The sequence below is a fragment of the Neolamprologus multifasciatus genome, chromosome 18, assembly GCF_963576455.1.
Source record: "Neolamprologus multifasciatus chromosome 18, fNeoMul1.2, whole genome shotgun sequence".
NCBI classification, from domain to species: Eukaryota; Metazoa; Chordata; class Actinopteri; order Cichliformes; family Cichlidae; genus Neolamprologus; species Neolamprologus multifasciatus.
The window spans coordinates 5406929-5430628 of NC_140456.1; the positions used below are offsets into that span (position 1 = coordinate 5406929).

The 23700-nt window shown below is 39.6% G+C and overlaps 1 protein-coding gene across 4 annotated transcripts in view; it reads left to right on the plus strand.

The window, feature by feature from the left end:
• larp4b (La ribonucleoprotein 4B) overlaps positions 1–23700 on the plus strand; it is a 65500-nt gene that overhangs the window by 10524 nt on the left and 31276 nt on the right. For 2 of the 4 annotated variants that reach the window (XM_085140650.1, XM_085140651.1), the window contains exons 1-3: positions 4–15495; positions 17188–17341; positions 23073–23237. In XM_085140650.1, coding sequence (XP_084996776.1) covers positions 15340–15495; positions 17188–17341; positions 23073–23237 — 475 coding nt within the window. In that variant the 5' untranslated portion in view covers positions 4–15339. Of the gene's footprint in view, positions 1–3; positions 15496–17187; positions 17342–23072; positions 23238–23700 lie in introns of those variants that run through there. The other 2 variants (XM_085140652.1, XM_085140653.1) reach the window with 2 other exon arrangements.

Sequence of the window (23700 nt, forward strand, 5' to 3'; positions counted from 1 at the left end):
AGTGTAACGCACAAACACTCATGTTTTTCAGTCGAGCTTTACACCACTGTGCTGTTTTTACTGGAGCCACCTGCTCGGTTTGTTGTAGTTCAATACTGTTCCAGCATGTGTTGAGCTTGTACGCAAACACAGTCATTCAGGGAGTTGTAGCTGCACTTAAACTGAACAAAAAAGGTTGGAACTGATCCTGTTTTTGGTCTGGATACCCTTTAGCTGAAGAGCCAGGCATATTTCTTTGGATCTTTGGCCCTACAAAGGCGTGATTGCTGACTTTCGGCAGTCGCTATTGTTGAGCGCAGAAATTTACATGCAAATGTAAGCAAACTTGGCTCAGTTCTTGGCAGCAACTTGAGCAGCGCTGTAGACAGTGACTCCAATGAAAGATTTTTAAAAACAACAAAGAAACTGAGGTGGAGCTTAGAGTAGAAGGAGAAAGAGGGGTACACGGTAACACGCTGACCTGGCCCGTGTTCCTGTTCTGCTAAGTCAATAAAGTCGTTACACGAATGAACCGCACAGAAACAATTCGGTTTATGTTGTTTCCAGTTCATTAAAACAATCCATTTGACTGATGGAAAACACGGCGCACAGTTTTTGGTTGCATCAGGGACATTTTCACACTGGTTTTCAGACAAAGTTTGATGTCTGTGTTAAGGATACACAGCAGCTTTTCATTAATATTCAACGAAAATGTCTTAACGAGGGCACAGTACCAAAGCAAATACATTAGGGCTGTAAATGAATATTCTTCCTATGATTATATATTTGAGTGAGTCTTTGTAAAACAGATGCTTGAATGTGAAAAAAATAGATTGTGGGGAAAACATAGATTTGAGCAGAGCCTTACCAGCTGGAGAGAGAAATTATTTTGTCCTTTAAACAGTGTCATAAGTCATAAAACTTTTATTTTTATTAAGTTTTTTGTTCTATTAACTCTTTTATGCTGATTTATATGTGTAAATAACAGTTAATTACTGCATGAACAAGCCTAATGATTGGACCCTTACATCTGCTCTACAAACTGGCTCAGACCTGGAAATCACAATAGTTTGATTCTGTGTGGTTTTGGAATCAATAATGGAGCCTTTACAGCTTTGACAGCATTTAATTAATACAATTATTTTTGATGATGTAAGATCACTTTTCTTCAGGCCATATTTATCTTTTTTTTGTTGTAGCTTTTATTTTTATTTACCTTGTTTATCCATGTAAAGCACCTACACAAATGCTGAAATTAAGAATTGGCCAAAAACAAACACACAAAATCAAGTTCATGGACATTTGAATAGTCCCAGGCCAGTGCAAGTCAATTCAATTTATTCAAAATCCTTTATTTTAAGTCCTTTCTTTACTTTGTATGACAACCTTTTGTCCCAGTCTTGTAGAAAGTATTCTTTTTTTTTCTGTCTGAGCTTTCACATCAACAGAATCTCCTCAACAGCAAACACCTCATTCTGTAGCTTGGTGTTTCAATCCTTAGTCAGTGTTTGGTGATAATTTTCTTTGCTGGTGTCAGATATGTCCTTAGGATATACGTATGGGCTCAAAATGTGGTCATAAATATTTTGTACTTGTAAATCAGGATTTGTATGTGTAAAAAGAGACAGTGTTTTGGAAATGACAGTCTTCATTACAAAGCTTTCTTCGTTATGAATTAGCATAGATGTTTTTATTGAACATTTGAAGAACTAGCAAAAAAACCCCCAGAAACTCTTGTAGAGAACATAAAGTCAGAGATAGAAACAACAAGGAGCAGGTGCATCTAGTACAGGTAGAGCTGCTGCAAAAACCCACAGAGCTCAGCAGCCAGCGCAACAAATTCTGGATCCTTTGCTTTTAGTTAGCAGTTAGCATTAGCAGCACATCCTGCGTCCGATGTGAAAGGACTTTTATGCTGCGCACTGTGACTCACAGCAATGGTCCCGGGTCAGCCATGACTTTGTGTTAAACTAATCCTAAAGTAATAATGGTGTTTCTAACCACTGATATACCACAACTTTATCCTTTCAACAGCTGCTGAAAGTTAGGGGATCTAACTGCTATCGGATATTTACATAGAGATCCTCCAGCTTCAAACTGTATTACCCTTCAAGGACCTCTAGTTCAAAAAAAGTGCCCCTTCGACAGCCAAACCCATCTGTTCTCTGATTGGATTGTTACATTTGTGATTGACATGACATTGGCCAATCAGATGAAAGGAAGAAAAATAGGGTCAAAATTCGTACTTGTAACTTGCAGGTTTTTTTTGTTTTTTTTTTGGCTAAGTCCACACACAAATCTTTTTTACACATACAAATCCTGATTTACAAGTACAAAATATTTATGACCACATTTTGAGCCCATATATACGTCTCTTAAGATAACTCAAGTATAGGATCTGAAATGATCATGGAATCATATATTTCCCTGAGTCTTTCACCAAGCTTACCTAGAGCTGAATGAATCCCAGTTTTATTTTCCCAGATGTGAGTGTGGTTTGGTTCCATATGACCACATTTTAATAATTTCCAGCATGGCTGTTTAGTGTTTGTCTGTTTGCTTGTAATTTGGAGCATTAAAGTTAAGAATCTGGTTCTTCCAACTAAATTCCCTCAATTCCAGTGATTGTGTTGTTGATGTGTTATCCACACGTGGTATCAGATCTCTTCTGGGATTTCTTCATCCAGCTCCCGTTCGAATTTATTTTTCATATATAAGGTTATAATGTATGTCAGATGACAGACACTCGTGTGGGAACTGTTTCTTGGTAAGATGTTCCAAGTGTCTTTATAACAGGATGCATTTTAGCCTAATTTATCTTTATGCCATTTATGTAGTAATCCCATATCATGGTTTTGTACACAAAGCCATGTTTATAATTTTTAATTGTTGGATTTTATATGTGATGTCCAGATCACAATCCTAATAGTTTGTGTTGGAATAAGTGAACAACCTCTGCATTGCCGCAGACAGCCTGTAATAGTTTCTATGCCCTTAGAAACCAATGACATCATAATAGATTTTACCTGAATATAAATACTATTAGGGCTGCCACGATTACATCAACTATTAAAATTGTCGATGACTGATTTAATAGTCAACACGTCGTTTGAAGCTTTGTAAGATCCCAAAAGACGCAGGAATAAGTAGTAGGATTTAAGAGTGTAATAACGGACTGAAACAGAAGATGGCAGCACTGCATGTACAAGGATGCCAGCTGCCGTTAAACCCCGAAGAAGAAGTAGCTCTGTCCCAGAATTCATAGCGCAGCCCAGCTCAGTTGTCAACAATGGCGGCAGCTAGTTAGTTTTAATATTACTCTTATTATTCTTTCTGGGTCACAAAATAAACTTTTAACATATTTTCAGGCGAGAATGTAGCTGTGTAAACCTCAAATATCTGCTCAGTTTATCAAGACGCCACATATTTTCAAAAGCGCGCCGACGTTTTCGGAGACGTCTGTTACCCACTAGCTTGATAGCTAGCCGGGGGCTAGGCTCACTAGAGCCGTGAGAACACCGGACTCCCGCAAATCGTTTTCAAACCCACCGCTGTCTTTCGCTACTCAGGTTAAACATACATAAGTCACTTAGATAACTTGTTATTGTTTGGCTTTTTTCAGTATTTTATTTGTTCCTGAGTAAATTGGTTTGGCTGAGATTAAAGTTATAGTTTTTACACAGCTGAATAAACATTAAGCAGACAACTGATTATCAGAAGTGTGAGATGCTCGAGAATATACTCCGATGTCCTGTTATATTTTAGATAGCAAGGAGTTTATTAAACTTCACTGAAACAATCTGCAAATTTCATTAAAATTTAATAAACTATCATCTTGTCTTTATTTTTAGTTAGCACATACCTTAAACACTTAAAGCTGTAAGCTAATGATAGTTATATAAGAGCAGATGCTGCTGGTGCAATAAGCTGTACGTTTTACGTCCAGTGGATGATGATCTGATTAGTCGACTAATCGCAAAAATAATCGGTGACTAGTCGACTATCATAATAATCGTTTGTGGCAGCCCTAAATACTATACAACTGTATTTTATATTAAAGTGCTGCCGTGCACTACTTTAGAGTTGTTCTATAATGGGCGTAGCAGTAAAGATACTCTAAAGGTCAGTATTCATGTCGCATTTTCATAATGTCACATGAGTTGTCACAGTGAATTATCTTTTGTGGGGATGGCTTTGGGCTGTACCATAACATAAATTCTCAAAGTATCGAAATCTAAAAAACAAAAACCAATTTTTCATATGTAACAATGGAAATAAATGTAATTTAATTTAAAATCTTGGAAGGTTCAGTTTTTATTTCTGGACTTTGGATTACCTGTCACATTTATTTATCTCTATGGATGTATTTCATGGTAAATCAGCCAGAGAAAATTTAAGTTTCTTCAGCAACAGCCTGCCTATATTAAACTACGTTGGGGGTGGGGGGATTTCAAACCAGCCAAAATTGCATCATAGCTACCACAGCCTGCTTTTCACTGCAGCTGATTTCCCACACTGATTGCATATAAAAGATGACTGTTCAATAAAGAATCGGGAGGCAAAGAAAAAGGCAACTCTTGTAACTAAATAACCATGACCTGTTTTTGTTTCTCACTTTTCATGGGCCTGTAGCAGTCCTATTGATCATAGCTGTGACATTTTATTTCTCGTTGAAGCGTGAAGGCCAGACACATCAAAGTTTGAGTCCTGTGTCTTTAGGTAACATGTTATTTTTAGTAAAATGACTGAGTGGGTCTGACTACACTGTTTTTCTATGACAGATGCTTTAAAATGTTCTAATGTAATAATTATGGTTTTCATTTTTACACAAAAGGGATAGAAAACTAATTTAAACGTCCTCATCGGTTTAAAACTCGGGATTGAGTCTTAAGTGGCTTTCCTGCTTAATATTTGTAAGTTAAAAAAATGACGCAAGTTATAAGTTGTGATCATAACAAGAAAAACAGTATAACCAGATGTGGTTCCTTCTTTTTAAACACAGTGAAATATCTCAAGTTCTCAATCACACTGATCAGTCAGTTTCGTTCTGTGGTCTGCACTGACTGAGCCGGTGCAACGTGTGAAGTGTCATTAACGTACATCTGGGTGTGTCTGAAATTGCAGAAGGTCACCGTGGGTGTCAACCAGACATTTCCATTATCCGAGTTCAAGTCAAGCATAATCTTTGTTTGCTTCACAAAGATTATGCTTCCCATTAGTACTGTTTTGGAAAATCTTCCGAGGGAGGTGGCACCAGGATTTGTGGCCTCTTAAAGCCTTCCATCATACAGAATAAACAGTTGCATCTTGTTGCAGTCATCGGTCGTTTTGCTCTTTCCACACAAGGTTAGGAAATGTAAATTAAACACCAAGTTTAAAAATAACACTTTAGCTCTCTGCTTGAATTTTCCCCCCCCAGATCCCCCACAATATTGTCTATTGGGACAACCCTATGGCACACCATATTTGTGAACTAATAACTCCACGTTAATAAAATATACCGCTGAACAACCTGCTGGGTAATGTTAGTTCGCCTGGTAGCATAAACAGTCTGTGCTAACAGCTGTGAAAGGCTCCATCCATCACAAGGTAGATGTGACAATGTGGGATGATATGGAGAGCAGAGATACTTTAAATCAGCCTCAACGGCCGGTGTGCTGCAGGTTTTTGATCTCACCCTGGATTAACACCTGAATCAAATGATTAGTTCGTTACCAGGTCTCTGGATAACTTCATGACATGATGAGGAGGTAATTTAGCAATTTAAATCGGCTGTGTCGGATCAAGGACACATCTAAAACCTGCAGAACACCGGCCCTTGATGCCTGGAGTCGTCTCCCCCCGACTCCTGCTATAAATTAACCTATAAGAGCTTTTTTTTTTTAAAATCCCGGACAGGGCAGTTGCTCCACGCAGAGCATCTGGGGACCTGAGTGTTGTGCTACGAAGCAAGATCAGTGGGTTCATGAAGTATGTAGAGCTTCTCTAAAGGTGGACTTTGCTCGATCATTATAGCAGCTAATGCTGAACACAACCAAGTCATGATTAGGGATGGGTATTGATAAGATTTTCACGATTCCGATTCCATTTTCGATTCTGTTTAACGATTCAATTCTCTATCGATTCTTTTTAAAAAAGGAGAACACTAAGGTCGATTAGCTTAGAACTTTGTTTTATATCTTCTCTTTGAACAAGATAGAAATTTAGGAGTAACATGGCCTTACAAACCCAACAGTGAGATCTTAAGAGATCCAGCCTACGGCTCTTCAATGGGGTGTCACAAGGTCCCCAGGAAAAAAAATTGTAAATGTAAAATAATAAAATAAATATTCTTCTGTAGCAATAACAAAGTATAAAATAAATTATTCTGTAGCAATTACACAAGAATATCCAGTAATGTCCCTGCCTACAATTAAACACATTCACTTACCAAAAATCGGGGCATCTGCTGTGGCAGCTTTTTACCACAAACTGAGTCACTGCTCGGTGACATTCGTCTATCCTGGCCTGAAAGGAGACGCTGCCGTTAGACTGCAGTGAGAACTGCCAGCATCTGAGCCAGACTCTGTCTCTCTCATCATGGTCACCTAAATGCACAGTAATGGCAGGTTTTGTAATAAGGCAGATCGCACTAACATAATATGCACTGTTAGTTGATTATTTACCTGCCGCATTAACGGGAGAGGACGTGCAAACGTTACCGCTGCTGCTGGGTTGAGATTCACGAGTCCGGAGTGGAATTAAAATCACGACATTCATTTAAGGTCATCGTGTGTTTTGTGAGCAAATGCTTTTGCGTGTTCGTAGTGTTTCCTCCCTTAAATTAAATATCTACTTTGCAAGTATTGCAAGTTGCCCTGTTGTCATCCGTTCTCGTAAAGTATAATCAAACTTTTGAGCGTTTGAGCCGCCATGTTTCCTGCCAGGTAAATGACGCTCCGCAACGTGGTGACGTCATTCGGGGCGACTGGAATCGATAAGGGAATCGTTTGCAAAAATGGCAAACGATTCCAAGGAATTGAAACAGTGGGAACCGGTTCTCAACAAGAACCGGGTTTTGATACCCATCCCTAGTCATGATGAGTTTTTTATTTAAAGTCGCCTAACAGCAACATATCTTAAGTCTTTATGCTTAAAGTGTAATATAGATTCTCAGCTCGGCAACCTGTTGAGCCAGACCTCACTAACACCTCTAGATGAAGGCCAGCACTAGAGCTGCATGTGTCACATCGTCCCTGGAATTTGCATGTAGTTAGATGTTGACGTAGAAAATGTGTAAATGTTTTTATACTTGGTCCTTGTCTGTTGCCCAGTATTAACACTTCATGAACTGCAGCTACGAGAACACAGGTTGGAAAGTTTAATTTGTAGGTTTTCACTGAGAATAATTAATCAATAAAATTTATTTCACTTTGATTTGGTCTAAAACTGAAGTTTTTCTTTGCTGCAAGAAAGACACGTGTCACCTTTTGCTGTTTATTTCAAAGCTTTTTAAAGATCACTTGTCTTACTGCTGACATCTGTGTTTGGAGTAGACCATGTTAAGCTTGTTTTTGTTTGTTTGTGGAAATCGTGTTTGACCACCACCAAATTGATAAGAGTCCAAAAAGGCTTATAAGGATCCATATTGACTTATTTATTGGTGTGTACGTAAACTGAATCGTGGAAAAACTGCGTCTCTTTTCATTATACTTCAACAGTACTTATGTTTGACAATACTAATAGCCCAGCAGCACGTTTATTTTCACCCTGAAATGCTGCCACTCTGCTCCTTATTTATATGCTAATTACTTTTCATTGAAAACCTTTGGACGTGCATTCAAAACATACATTTCAAATTTAAACACAAAATGTAACTGGACCTAATATTTTTCCATTTCTGATCACTTAACGTCGACTTTTCCACAAGCCTTTCGGATCAGGAAGTGAGAATAAAAGCATCCCAGGTTTTAAAGCCTGCTGCAAGGGAGAAATACTGCCAGAGCTAAAGTGGTTATTCCTGTGTGTCTTCCTTTTATCGGCGACTCTGCATATTAGCCCTCAATCTTGTCCCCAGAGATTCCTCAGTTCATCTGCACGACCTCTATGCTTTCGGAGGGAACTTCACAGCTCTGCAGGTTTGATTGACAGCAGCACATGCGAGCCTGTTGGGGCTAAATGTGGTCACTGGGGTGGGATATTACAGCAGGCTCTGACCAAATACTGGTAAATTCTGGCTGTGACAGTAAATACGCCTTCTCTGTCGTCCACTTAACCAGCTGCTGCTTTTCTCAGGCCAGACGTGTCTGGTTAGACTGAAGGTGGGCGGTGAGGTGTAGTAGCTGTGAAAGCTAGATTTAAAACCATAAGTTTCCTATTCCTCCCCCGGTTGGGTCGAACTGTTTTCCTGAGAAGCGTTTGTGTCGCTTTTCTGGTGTCTGGCTCTCTTGGCTGGTGGTGCTACACGATTATTGGTTGTATTAGGGTTGGGCAGTGTGGTCCAAAAATAACATTTTAGTGCTTGTGTCCTCAATGCAGGCAGAGATGTATATTGGTATTTATCATGAAAGCAACAAGTGAGATGTTGCAACACTTTTTGATGAGACGTTTTTCATTTAATATAACAAATGGAGTTTCAGTTCAGTTCCATTTATACAGCACCAAATCACAATGGTAGTCACCTCAGGGCACTTTGTATTATAAGGTAAAGACCCAACAATAATTACACCAAGACCCGAACAATCAAGCGACTCCCTTTGAGCAGGCACGTGGCGACATTGGGGAGGAAACGCTCCCTTTTAGCAAAAAGAAACCTGCTGCAGAACCAGGCTCCAGGAGGAGCAGCCATCTGCTCCGGTTTGAGCTGGGTTCTCAATCAATGTTGGCCTAAAACAATTATTAAAAAAGGATAATGATGATAAAAACGTTAATTGTGCTACATTTATTCATGCTATTTATTTTTGCTACTAACTCAACACCCAGATTTGTCAGTTACAATTTTGGCTTCCTACTATTATGAAAACAAAACCTGGGAAGTCTTGTGATCAGTCACACCTGTTTCCTTAAACACAGAGTGCTTTTTCCTCTCCTTATCATCCCAAATTCTTTTCTTATTTATATCAGCAAGATGTATGACTGTTTTGATTAAAAAGATCTTTACAAGCTCTTTAAAGTTACAGATTGGGGTTGTTGAGTGCTGAGATGCACAGTGATTAAAGTCAAATGCTCTTCTGACTGCCAAACCTGACATTAACATCAGCACTAGAGGTGGGAATCACCATACATCCCACGATACGATATTATCACAATACTTAACGCACGATACGATATTATTGCAATTTTTAAAAATATTTTGCGATATTCAGATTCTGTACATAAAGGTAAACTTTATCAATATTCATTTTATCTAATATCAAAGTCTCACACTCAGTCTTTCTCTCATTTCAGTTTTATTGTTGACAAACTGAACGGTTTGTATTACAGTCTAGTCCAACTTAACTGAACAACCATCTGGTACAATTATAGCTATTCTGAACGATGCAGTTTATGAAAACTATGCAGCCCCTTCAGCAACTGAAGAATTTGAAAGTAAATTAAAACAAAATATAATTTTACATTAAATAAAAAAGTTTTAAACTTAATTAAAATAAAACATGTCTTAAATTAAAATAAGTAAACTGTCATGTTTATTGCTGCCATAAAAAAAGTTAAACACATTTGGATAGTGAAGGAATGTCAGGATTCTTGCTCAGAAAAAGGATCAACATGCTCTGAAGTCAGAGCACAAAAACCTTTTTTGTAACAAAATATCGATTTCTGCTGTCCCTGTATCGATACATTATTAGCAAACAAAATATCACCATGCTACACAGTATCAATTTTTTCCCCAACCCCTAATCAGCACACAAACTGTGTGTGCTGGGAGCTTCACAGCAAGGGTTTACATGCCCCAGCGGCTCCAGGTGTAATGTGTAGGCAGCCCGCTACTTCTCTTCCCTATAGTGTATGTCCATATAAATGATCATTGTTTTTAATAACTATTTGCACTTTAAGTAGTAATAAACATCCTGACCTTAGCTGGCATTTTTTGTTTTGTTGTTGTTGTTTTTTTTATCCAAGCGCGGTGGTTTGAAGCTGAGTTTCTAGGCTACGTCCACACGTACACGGGTATTTTTGAAAACAGAGATTTTCCGTTTTCGTTTTAAAAAATAATCCCGTCCACACGTAAAGGCAGAAATGAAGGAAAACGCTGCTAGGAACATGCCAAAGCAACAGGTGGCGATGTATTCCTAACCGTGCAGAAATGTTGGCCAATCAGAAGTCTAGAAGCCTCGGTGGGAAAAAGTAAACAAAGCTGGGGAGTCGTATGTGTGGAGGGACAGTAACTGTGTGTGTATATATGTAAGCATTTAAACACTGCAGAGAGTACAAGTAACAGTATTGTATAAATTCATTTCACTGAAACAATAACATGGTGCACAGTGTGACGTCAAAAAATGCGCACATCTTTGACGCTGCGTTTTCTCCGTTTTTTTCTCGTCCACACGTAAATGCAAAAACTGAGTTTTCAAAAATATCCACCCTGGCCGGAGTTTTTAAAAATCCTCCTTTTCAAAAATACCCGGGTACGTGTGGACGTAGCCCTAGTGTTGGTTCCTGGGCTTTAAGTCACTCCCCTGATGTGAGTGTATCTCATACTCGTTTGTGTTTTTAAAAGGGAAAACACATTCTTACTCTCGTTGTTTCCTAATGGTAATTCTTACTGTAGCAGAAACTGGAATTTCCTCAGTGCAGTGAAGCATAGCTGCTGCTGGTACAGTACAGGTGAAATATGGGGACTTGACCTGAGAACAAGCATTCACAGGGGTTGACTCCTCAGGTTGGGCCTCAGTCAAGCTCCTCAAATAGGAAAGAATGCACAATTGAGGAAATGGGCAGAAAGTGAGCGGATGGCCTTGAGGCGAAGAAAAGTTATTTTTCCCGTGTGCTCCAAAATTGGGAAATGGAAAGAGCCTGCTGGGTGTTTTTTTTTTTTTTTTTTTTTTTCCCCCCCCTTTCCACTGTCATTTACACACACAAGATTGGAAAGTAGATTGGCAGTGAAAAGGAAAGAGCAAACTACCCTCATGGTTGGGTAGTTCTCAGGTGGGATTCGTTGTGGGAAAAGTGGTCAGAGAAGAAAAACACAGCTCTCAAAGTTAAATCCACACAGTTCAGCATATCAAGGTTACCGAGCAAAGAGAGAGCACCACATCATATAACGCACAAGAGCTGTAGTTTAGGCCAGGTTACGTTCACATTTATATAATGAGCATTTAAAAGGACCGTAGACTCTACAGGACCCAGCTGCTACCAGCTAATTCAGTTTTGAACCAAGCCTTGAATCTAAAGCTTGTGAAACTGTTGAGCCCACAGGAAGTAAAACTTGATCGTCAACCAACATAAAAAAACAAAGTGTTAACAGTTACTTCCTCAGAATTCAGGTTGAACTGCGGGTTAGTCTGCACACTCATTTCTGTCAGATATGAATAAAATTCCGCAACAATTAATCGTGCAGTTTGTATCTTTGTAATCTCAAAAAATACTTACGACTGGGCTATGCAGTTATATTAAGGCATGCTTTCAAGATTTTACTTGAAACTTGTTTCTCTAATTATTTCATGGTTGCGGTGCTACATTGCATCTTGAATTTGTTTTACTTGTCAATCTAATCCATTAAATTCAGGGACGGGTCTAAGAACCATGTAGTCTAAAAGAATGCTTTGGTTTGAAGTTAGTTTACAACTTAGTCGGAGATCTCAACAAATGCTGGTGTGCTTTTGCAAATGAACTTTTAAGCAGCAATACCATTTTAAAACTGGACTTAGATTTTAGGTGCTTGACATTCATTCTGGGATACCTGGCTGCGCCACATCGGCCTCAACTTGCTGTGCAGGGAAACTGCTCATCTTGGGGTCCTGTGGATGGATGAATATTTGGTATTTTAAGTAATTATGCATTTAATTGTGTATTAATTTTATTCCTATTTTAATTCACACATTATTTTCTGTATTTATTTAATTTCGGCACTCCTATCACTCCATATAGTAAGTTTAAAATTGTAACAGTAAAACACCCAATTATAAATATAATTGTAGTGAAATAGCACTCAGTTTTATGGATAATAATGTGCAAGCCATTTGGTGCTACCAAAATTGTGTTGTTCCTTATTCACACGCATGCGTTCACACAGAGAGAGGAGTGATACACCATATGCTTTGCACATATGTGTCAGAAACAGACCAGAAATTGAGCGTGACCCATTTTTAGCTGTGCATGTTAAATCAAATCAATTATGGACACAAGCTGGAAAGAAAGTGAGCCTGACGGGAATCTTCACAAATATTATTATTTTATTTTATTTTATTTTATTTTATTATTTTTAGTGGGTCATACGGCATTTAGAGAGAAGCTGCAGTTTCGCTGCATATACAGGTATGAAAATGCTCTGTGTATGAATGCAGATGTAATCAAAACTGTGGGGACAGAAATGCAGACTAGTTTTTAAGCAGTCGTCCAGCTTTGGAAACTGAAGGGGATGTAAAAGTGTAAATGTAGTTAAGCAGCGGGGTAGCCATATCAAAAGATTTCAGATCCTCATTCTTAACTCTTTTGCCAAAGCAGGGAAATGCCACCAATACACAGACACCACACCACTGCTTTTCTCACCACTGTCCAGCCTCGTCAACAAATCTCTTAGATCAGTCTTTACGACTTGGCTTGCCTTTGAGTTATCGTCTTAAAGAAGCACGGTTCTTATACAAATGTGACTAATAATATAATGCTGTTAGTTTTGTTTTACTCTGGAAGAAGGTTGCAGCGTTAAAGTGAGAGGAGCTAAATGGCTCGTTTGTGACAGAACTTTAATAAAGGCAAAGAACAAGCTTGCATTAGATGAAAAGTTCAGAAACTTGCTGTAATAAGCACAACTGCCATTTCTTCTAAAGATGGAAGAAAATAGCTTAAATATGTAGAATGTTATTGAGTAAGGCGGTGCCATATTTTAATGTGGTATAGAAGCATCACCTCATATATCGACAACCTTCAACATCAGAAGAGCCGCTTTAGCTCCGCCTACAAAGCAACAGGAGAAAAAGCCGCACATGTGAACGGTTAGTTTTAATTCTAACTGAGCCACAGGTTGCTGACCTCTGGTTTAAAGTTACCTCAGCAACCCCCAACACTCGAACCAAGCACAGTAGAAGGTAAAATATATGTTTAGTTATTAAGCATAGATTTAAATAAAAAATATATTAGCATAATTAAGGTAATATATCTAAAACTCAAGAAAGCTAAATAAACAGAATAAGGTATCTTTATAAAAACAGCAAATATCAGGTGATGTTACAGTAAAGTGTAGTGACGATCCAAATAAACTGTTAGGGATCATGCAAAGCTCCTCTAGTCTAAGAGTAAACATAGCATCAGTTAAGTTTAAGCCAGTGTCAAACAGCTCACGTGGGCTTATTTTGTAATTTTGACTAAAACTACAAAATGCAGTTGACCCTGGTATTCGCAGGGGTTAGGAACCACAACCGCCCGCAAAGATCTGAGATCTGCAAATAATTGAGACGTGGAAAACTTCTTGGCACTACCACAGAAGCTAACATCCACAGGCTTGATGTACTGGGCGGTACTCTGTTCAACATGAAGGAAAATGAATGGCACTCCTAGATTGGCTGCTTTGCAAACACCAGCCAATAGCGTGTCAAATCAAAAAAATCTGTGAATAGGCGAATTTTCCCCAAATAATTTGGAGTTACTTTCCACAGAAAAATCTGCGAATACTGAACTGCGTATAGATGGAGGTCAACTGCAGTCATCTTTCTGGAACCAGTTGAATAAAAAGCACACACTGTAAAATCTATGTGTTCACACAGTACCTTATGAATGCTTTGTGCTACCATGATACACAGAATATCCATGTAAAGGTTATCTTCTCTTCTTTCCCAAAGTGTTTACATTTTGTCGTTAGAACAAGTGGTAAAGGAGTTTAGAAGGCTTGTAAAATGGTCCTGCCGCCAGACCGATGTTTTCAAAGAAAAATAAAAAAGTTAAACTGTTCAAATTTGTCTAAATAATGACCTGGGGGAAAAACAACTAATCTGTAGTTGCTAAATTAGTCTAATATTGTAGAAAATGCTGTTAAGGATGATGCATGTTGTAGTATTTGTGATGTGCTCATCTGGCCCATCTGGTCTTCCCCAGATCTGTCTGTCAGAGAGGAAAGAGGAGCCTCCGGTGTGCAGACAGACAGATTAGTCCAAATTCAGCTGTTTTTGTTTTCCCTCCCTAAGGACTCTGGTTTGTCTGCTCTGTCTTTCTGTCTGTCTGCCTGCCTGCCTGCTGGGAGCCCACCTCCATCAAGGAGGGAGAGCAATAAACCCGGTGCTACGTCGGCTGCCCTCCAATGACACTGACTATAACTCATCTCTGTCCACGGTTCGTGATGAATCACATCCTCCTATTTCCTCCAAAAATACACCCTCAATCAGAAAGGCTGCTAACCTTTCCTTCCTCTGTGAGAGAGGGGAACATTTTAAAATTTTGAAAGGTCAAGCGATGCCCTGGACGTACGCGTCCATTGATGTCAGCAGCAGTTTCTATGGCAGCCGCTCGGACAGGAGTGGGAGTTTTACATTGGAGGAAGGATGGATTATTAGCATAGGCGGGGATTTGTCTCTGTCTGGCCAGGCACATCGTGAATGATCTCGTAGTGCCATGTTTGTGAAATACGACTGAGGAACAATATCTCTTGCTGCTCACTTCTTAATCTTCCTCCTCTCTTTACTATGTTCAAAAAGAAACCAGTTTGCCCAGCCCTTTATTTTGCAATTTAGCTTGTTAGCAGAATAATCTATTAAAACCAAGGCTCTGGAGGTCTGAATTTGAGCGATGCCTCAGGGTTGGTTTAACATGTGGCAGACCGGAGCAGGCATTTCATTTGAGCGCAGGTGTGCGACTCAACACTGCCTGCACAGCTCCAGCGTTTTGTTTTTTTTTTCCTGGGGAATGACTCAGTGCAACGGTGACAAAACAAAAGCAGAGACGGGTGCTTAACGGGAGCGAGACAGCCAGTCAGCTTCTGCAACGTCAGCCCTGGCCCACCGGGGCAGCCGAGCCTCAGTGCTGTCATCAGATTTGTTGAATCAACCCAGCAGCCTGTATCGGAGGAGGGCAGGCAGAGCGTGGCGGTAGCTGTGATTTGACGAGGATGACTTGGAGAGGGGTGGTGGCAGCCGCTTTGCTCAGAGGATCCTGAGGCAAGCCAATGTTGGTCGGAAGACTTCCTTCCTCAGCCCACCAGTGGACATACTTAGACCTTTTTTTTATGTGTTAGCCATGGATTGGATGCAGTGGACTCTAATACCACCAGCGGCAGGCAGCGTCTGGCCTGCTGTTCCTCAGGAGTTGAGTGAAACGCTGACTCTGACCACCGCTCTGGGTTATAGCCTCTTAGCCTGTGAGACATGCATGCTGAACTGCCGCTTTGATCCTGTGAGTATTTCCAGCAGACAACAGGGGTTTATTAGCCTCGTTCCTGTCAAAACGATTTTTAGTTTGAGGAGTCTTGTTGTCGATTGAGGCTTATGTACAACATGACTGATGAATGCTCGCCTTTCTGATGCTCAGCGTAGACCATTTTAAAGAGAAGGCATTACAGAAACATTACAGTGAAACGAGAGGTTCTTTTTTTAAATGAGGGGTTTAAATTAGTTGATCGTAAAGAACATTTTGACCAGGAAAATGCTTAGACTCGAGTAAGTCGTGCTTACATGCACAGTCACCAGGCCGAAAGGCCAATTTTGAGCCAAGAGAAATCCCGGAAATAGAAACTTCTTTTCTGGGCAAGTGAATCTGTCATTTAAATGTCATATTTTATACTTTCCCTGTATTTTTCTTTAGAGTAAGCAAAGGAAAATTGTTGTAGAAGGTTTTGCAGTATTGGTATTCTCACAAACTGTAATGTGAGTTGAGACATGAAAGATTTTGTGAAGACTTTTTTTTTTTTTTTAAACCAAATTACTGTTTGCTTTATAATATATGTCTGGCACATCCACAGTTTTAATTGGCATATTTTGAAATGTACAGTTCATTGTGCATATGAATATAAATAAGCAACCTATTTAAAACTGCCTTGAAAAGCAACACATGTGGGGAAAATCGGCTTCTACAGTCTTTGTGCACTTCTCTCTCTCTTTAGCACTGTTATATTAGCTCGTGTCACTGACAAAATGAGACCCCATAATGTGGGTCACTCATGATGGATTTTAATTGGGTAGAAGGCAAACCCTGATGATTTCCTTAGACACCATCTTGTTGAAATTTTTCATATTTTTTTCCCTTCCCTGTGACCTGGGTGGGTTGATGTTAGCTTGGCTCTTGTGATTGATTTGTAGCAGTTGCAGTGCTTCCTACAGATTCGGTCTTTGATGTTAGCTCATGTGCACTTACACAGGCACAACCATGCTCGCTTCAAATATTTAATTTACTCTGTGACAAATACTGAAGGAATATAATCAGATCAGAGTCTGTGATCACCTGGGTGGACTTCACTTCCACTCGTCTTTGCTGGCGCTGTTGTTCTAACTCTGCTGTGCAACCACGGTGAGCTCAACAATATGGTGCATGAAGCAGTTTTCCACCTGCTGCTCTTCTGATTAGAGTGGCCTTCTAGCTCAGAGAGGATCTGCAAAACCAGCTTCAGTCCAACGCAATAGTTTGTTTGAGAGACGGAGAAAATGTCTCACAGACCGCCACAGCAGGAATGTGGCCAGCGAACCAGAGAGTAGGGAAAAGCAAGACCAAACTAAGAATAAGAGTGAGAGGATAGTGGTTGATGTTGTTCATTCAGATGAGTGAACAAGGCAAACATTAGTATATGTGGCTGGTTGGACTACATGAAATCTGTATAGGAAACACTGCTTTGTTGTTGTTCTTTAAACTGCACGGATGAAATGTAGGCCACATAAGTCTGTTAGCATGGTTTTAAATATACTTTCAGAACCTTTGAGGTGTATATTTACTAGTAATAGACAATTCATCGATTACAGTCGTATGATTTATAGTCAAAGTTGATGCCCAAGAAGTTAATGTCATTTCTTGTCTTTTTCTAGTAACTACATTACTGATGTGGTGACATACATTAGCTGAAGTTAATTTCTCTAATCGGACTCTGTTCTTTTGCAGGAATCTGCCAAGGTTTCGGACCTCAACCCCAATGCGAAAGCATGGGCCAACCACATGTTTAGCCTGGACCCCAGCGGGACTGCCGACACCACAACTGCTGCCCTGCAGCCATGGAAGGAAGGCTGCGATAGTTCGGCCGATCCAGGCCCAGAAGGTCATTGATGCACAAAAACTGGCTTCTTATATACTTAGAATCTGACTTTTGGCCACTATAGTGCAAAACAATGTATAACTGCTCTCCATTTCAGATATATCGAAATAACGCAATACAGAGCATAGATAAGAATATAAAACGTTTCCTGTTTCTAAAATGGTTTATCAGTATAGCATTGAATCATTAATCAGCATTAACAGGAATTTTTCTGCCTATAAATGGTCTTTGTGGATTATTGTGCATATAACCATGTTTGGTAAATGCATGGCTAAGGCAAAGAGATTGTGTTACCTGACTTAATAGAAGTCTGTGCATTTTTGTGACATTACTAGTGATTTAATAAACCAAAATCTAATTAATCTAAATCCACTTTTTAAACACGGCAAATAGTTTTGTCACACTCAAGGTGGCTTTCCTTTAGCAGAAGGCCCAAACCCTTTTTATATGCAGGTAAACTCCTAATATGTTAGGCACCATATAAGACAGGGGCTGTCAGACTTGTTATAGATTATGGTCCTCTTTCAAACCCAGTGTTATTTCAAGCTAGGCTAACCACTAAAACTATTGCATGTTCAACATAATTGCAAAATAATGTTGAACACGTCCCTAAAGAGGCAGAAGTACATTGTGAAAATATTTACGTGTGGCAGCACAGCGAGAAGTTGGTGGTTTGAGCCCAAGCCGAGCCCTTCTTTAGCATTTTCTTTAGCTAGTGTGGAGTTCAGGTGCAGGTTTGTAATTTCTCACGCTTGGACATAGACGTAGTAATAGTGCTAGTATTTCATTGAAAAAAATGGGATGATTAGACTTGGGCAGTCATTGGTGGGTGAGGTATTAACCGCAGGCTGCCTGTTTGACACCCAGAATCTTAAATCTTAATCTTAAATATTTAAAAAAAGCAACAAAAGTGCGCAAAATTGTTCCAGAGAACGTAGCCGCTAAATGCAAAATGATTCTGCGCTGCCTCTAGCACCATTCTTCTGGACTGTAACAGAGATGAGATTGTGTTGCAAGATATTAACTGACGTTCAAATAAGTTCAGACTGCAGTCTTGCATAACACCCATGTTGACCACAAGATGGTACATGGAGTAAGTGCAGTGTTCACCATGACACCAATATAATTCAAGCTAGTGTTCACTCAGCATTCATATTTTACTGTTGTATTTTGCTGACTTGTGCCGACTTTGGTAACTAATAGTTTTTACAAATTTACATTAATGAGAAGTAGTCCTTTTAAATGCACGTTGGGCTGATCAGCTGCATGAAAACCTTCTGGTAAAACGCTGCCACCATGTGGTGAAAGTGTTCAATTTTCAGAGGGTCTTTACAAAAAGCACCTTTAAATTTTGCAGGTAAATACTGGACCTGAAAAAGTGGAGAATTATAGGTTTTGGTGGTTGTGGCAGCATGAAGCAGGTGAACATAGCCAGCAGCTAATTTATTAATGTAATGCGGAGAAACTGAAAATAGTATACAGCTAATCTGAAGCTGAGGTGTAGAAAGAAAGTGAAATGTTGGCATGTAGTCTACTTGCTAAGTCTGTAATAATCGAGTAGTGACAAACGGCACAGTCTGGTGTAAAAACCTGCTTTTTCCCACCACACAGGAGACACCCCTTTAATCATTCATACTCAATCTAGAAGGAGTTATGAATATTCCGGCCCCAGTCACACTTCTTTCTTTGTAAATGACAGTAATCACTCGCTTCAATGTGCTCAGCCAAGTTTAGCCACAGAGGCAACAAGGACATGGTGGTGAAACAGAAATTATTGATTAGTCTCAGTTTGACGCGCACTGACGTCCTGGCCTACTTCATCTTCCACGTCCGCAAAGACATTTATGGGAAATTTATTACAGAGCACTGCTGATTTAATGCAGTTGGGCCATGCATGTAGTGGTCTGTGATGGAAAATTCACACCACGCCTGCAGTGGTAACAGTGATTTAGTCATGATACTGGCTGGTTCCTCTAATGTCCCCATTCACTGTCAGTATGCTGAACCATTACATGCACATGGAAGCTTATTCTGATTCCTTTGACGAGAAACAAAGAAGGACTATTAAAGGTTATGAATTTAAGCCACTTATTATCATTCCTGTCACCTGTTTTTTCTTTTACATTCGTATTGACTTCAAACTTGGGTCCTTCATTTACTGTGGACCCATTGTTTAAACAAAACAAAACCACCTGAAAGTTATATGGGAGATGATGAGAAACAGGAACTTATTTTATTTAATGGTTCATCTTTTACTTACTGACCTTGGTGCTGCGTTTCAGACCGTAGGCGATGCCTTTCTCACTTAGGCTACGTTCACACTGCAGGTGTTAATGCTCAATTCCGATTTTTTGATCAAATCCGATTTTTTATTTTTTTTTTGTCTGCTCGTTCACACGACAAATAAAATGTGACAGCAAACGCACTCTAGTGTGAACGCTCAAAGCGGCCCGCATGCGCAAAAGAAGATGTCACACACAACGCGCTCTGTTTAGACCCAGAGCAACAGTATTGTTTGACTGATGGCCCTTAATATAAAGACTTCGGACTTCACGTTTCCCAATTTTTGCTTTAAGTTATTTTGTTATTTACATAATAATGTAAATAACCTAATAATTATCCTTATTGCTGTTTTAGAGGAGCGGTGCTTCAAAGGATAGTTGCAGATTTCTGTCAGAATCTGCAGATTATACAGTACAAATAAAATGTTCACGTTTCTCCAACGTTGTCTTCCCAGCAGTTTCACCGGATGGCCAGGAAGCGTTCGCGATGTCTTATCGGGCGCTTCTCCGGCGCTGATAATTGGCGTCTGTCTTGTGTCGGTGACATGCAGTACAAATAAAATGTTCACGTTTCTCCAACGTTGTCTTCCCAACAGTTTCACTAACATTTACCCTGGATGGCCAGGAAGCGTTCGCGATGTCTTCTCCGGCGCTGATAATTGGTGTCTGTCTTGTGTCAGTGACGTAAAAGACGGATTTAATGCGACATGACCGTTCAAACAGCAGTCGCTTTCTAAAACATCGGATATGTATCGGATTCAGTACCACATAAGAAAGTGACCCAGATCGGATTTGAAAATATCAGATTTGTGCCGTTCACACTGTCACACCATGATCGGATATGGGTCGCATAGGGTCAAAAAAATCGGATTTGATGCGCTTTCGCCTGCAGTGTGAACGTAGAAGGCCGTAAAATGGAAAAAATTAAAATGTAGCTAAAAATTAAAAATGTATGTGCTACGTATCAGCAGTAGTGGTTTAGTGTGGGGTTCCCATTCTGTCCCACAGGCCCCATGTTTGACACTCATGGGTTAAACATTAAACATCTGATGCTTGAGTATTCACCATTATGTTTCACACTTGCCTGATGTGGACGTGACTTTAAAAGTAAAGGTCAAGATTTTCAAATATTCAAATTTGGGGTGGGTGTCATTCGTTGCCTAGGCGATGAAACGGTGCTTTCCCCATTATAATTGTTCATATTTTATTAATAAATAACAACATTGTTTCTGAGACTGCTGGGAGTGATGTGCTAAATTAAGACAGATGACACCCACAGAAGCAGTGTGTGGACGTATTTAGCAAAGGCATGTGGGCTCCTTCACAAGACCCTTGTCTGGAGGACTCGATCACTTGTCGCTTCTAGTTAGCCACATCTGTGTTTATTTTCACTTTTGCGGTGTGCTTTGTGCTAACGTTTGAAAGAGTAAGCAGGTCTGAGGATTTGAGTCCCTCAGGCCTGGAGACTGTTTAGTGACCTCATCACAGCTTCCGGCCACTAGAGAAGAATGTGTTCCTCAGTCAGTTAGCGAGTGGTTGCTGCAGATTGACCATTTAAAAATGGTAATAAATGCTGTTGAAAAACCACCTTGTGATTGTTTTGGTTGCCATCAGGTTGCTGAAATCACCTGTAGTTTCCATGGGAAACACAAACTTGTCTGGAAATACTTAGATTTTCCTCACCAAGCTTTACTGAAACTTGAAAAGTGGAAAGTAATTGGAAACGTTTCCCTTTAAAGTAAAAGTTGTGCCTCACCAGTACAGCCACCAAGTTCAAAGGATGCAACTTTTACTGAACCTCCCACAGATTACTTCCAATCAGAGACTTCACTTCTCTTAAAAGATTTACTTTTTTATTTTTATCTGTGAAGTGGCCTTTGTGCTTTGCTGTTATGGTCGCTGTTTTGCCAGCTCCTGCCAAGTCTTTTGTGTTTGAAACGAATCTAAAAGATAAAACGAACCATTTCCCACGGGGGACACGGCTCTGAGTAGATAAACTGTTTTCAGTTTAAGTCACTGTACTGTTCAGTCATGTGCAGAGTATTTCCATAGAGCACCCTGAAGAGAGTTTAGCCAGACCTTAAGGAAAATTGCCGGCACTGATTTGATGGAGGTTGCTTAAACTCTCAAACACAAATTAAGAGGAAAATGCTCTTGAATACGATGGCATTACCAGTCCCACACTGTTTAACCCCGATTTATCTTTTTATAAATACAGTATTAAAATTTGTCCCAATACTGTTTTAATAAATGGTTATGTGCGTAATTACCTGAATGTAATTTGTCTCTGGTTTTAGAAGGATATTATCATGTTTCATTCTGTTCTGGCACATCTCTCCTTTGTGATCTGTTGTCATTTTAATTTGCTGTTGACTCGACATTGCCTTCATACCCACCTTGTTTTTAATTCAGTGTAAATGAAATCCACAGCACTAATTCTCAGGATTTATTGCTAGGCTTATTGCTACGCTACAGCCAGAAATAGTGTTTGTCTGTAGCACAAAATATACAGTTTCTTTCTTGGTACACTTTATTTGAGAAACATTTCCAGTAAATGTATTTATCAAAAAACCACTTGTTAGTACTGTTATTAGTACAATGTTACCAGTAGTGCAATATTTACATTTATGTTAAGATGGATAATCTGTTTTAAAGGCAATACTTGTTTTGTTTAGATGTAATTAGTGCTGTAAAAAAAGGTTTTATTTTGGAATTACATTCGTTTTTTGGCCAGCCTTTAATAATTCATAATTATTCATTATTTAAGTTGCTCACATTATCATTGTGTATTTCTATAAGAAGATCTGTTGTGCTCTAAAAGGAAAAGAGCGTTCAGAATGAATCATCTTAATCAGGAAAAAGGCTGAGTTTATGTGCCGGGCCAGATGCTTCAGATTGCCTCTGGTAATAATGTCCATTTGTCATTGCACAGGTGTATTGTTGCTGAACTGGGACAAGGTTGGGAATTTGGCACTTGGAACTTAAAAAGGACACTGCTCTCAATTCACATTGGAGCTGTTTTCGTGCTTTTCCTTATCTTCTGCTGTATACGTTCATATTAATCAAATCAAAATTTCAAATGATGAGGAGAGCATCTGTCATGTAAACAGTGTGAGCCGAACGCTCAGACTGATCTAAATACTGAGTATCTACTCTGTATGATATCACCCCCACCCACCTGCTGTTCACACCTTCTGTAGCTGGAGGGGCAGCCAATCAGGACCAACACAGTTTAAAGGTATGGCTGGTTTTAGAGGTTGAGCTGAGGGGCTGGATCAAGGCCCAGTTTAAGATTCTGATAAACTAATTTGAACTACAAACCATGTAAAGCTACTCTGAAGTCCATAAATAAAAATAACTCCTATTATGCTCACAGCCCCCCCTTTTTAAACATCTGGTGATATTTCTATGCCTTTAATCATTATCATAATGCCCATTGTTGATTGTCACAGGCTATGAAGCCAGTGAAGACCAGGCTTACAAGGAGCCCCTTCTAACCGACCCAGATGAGCCTCCACCGGTACCAGTAATGCTGGCTGAGCCAGCCGCCGTCACTCTGGAGTGCTCCGAGTCAGCCTACACAGAATACCCCAAGCCTGGGCAGCCAGGGCACACAGGTGGGCTGGTTAGCGATTGGTTGTTAGTCAGAGGAGGCTCTGAAGTAGTTGTGTATCAGCGGTGTTTATCCACATGTCTACACATGGATACTTTTGTGCTGATTTTTGATGGGGGCGGCGTGGACACCCAAGTTTGTAAACAAAGTAACTTGAAGTCGAGACGATGTCCACATTTATACCACAGGCACGGCTATTAGAAGGCTTTTAAGGATTTTAAGTGGGATCTAAATATGTTTGATTTCACCTGATCTTGGATAACTCAAGGTTAGAATGAACTCCAACCAAACACAGTCGGCTAATGTGGTCGAATATTAAGGGACAGTCTGTCCTCGGGCAGTAGATTTATTTTTAAAGGAGAACAGTGACCGCTTAAGAGGTATTTGTTTTATGTGTTATTTATTGCATCATTAAAATGTCATTGACCTGTTCCAGACACGATCTGCTACGAGACATTTATCTTTTT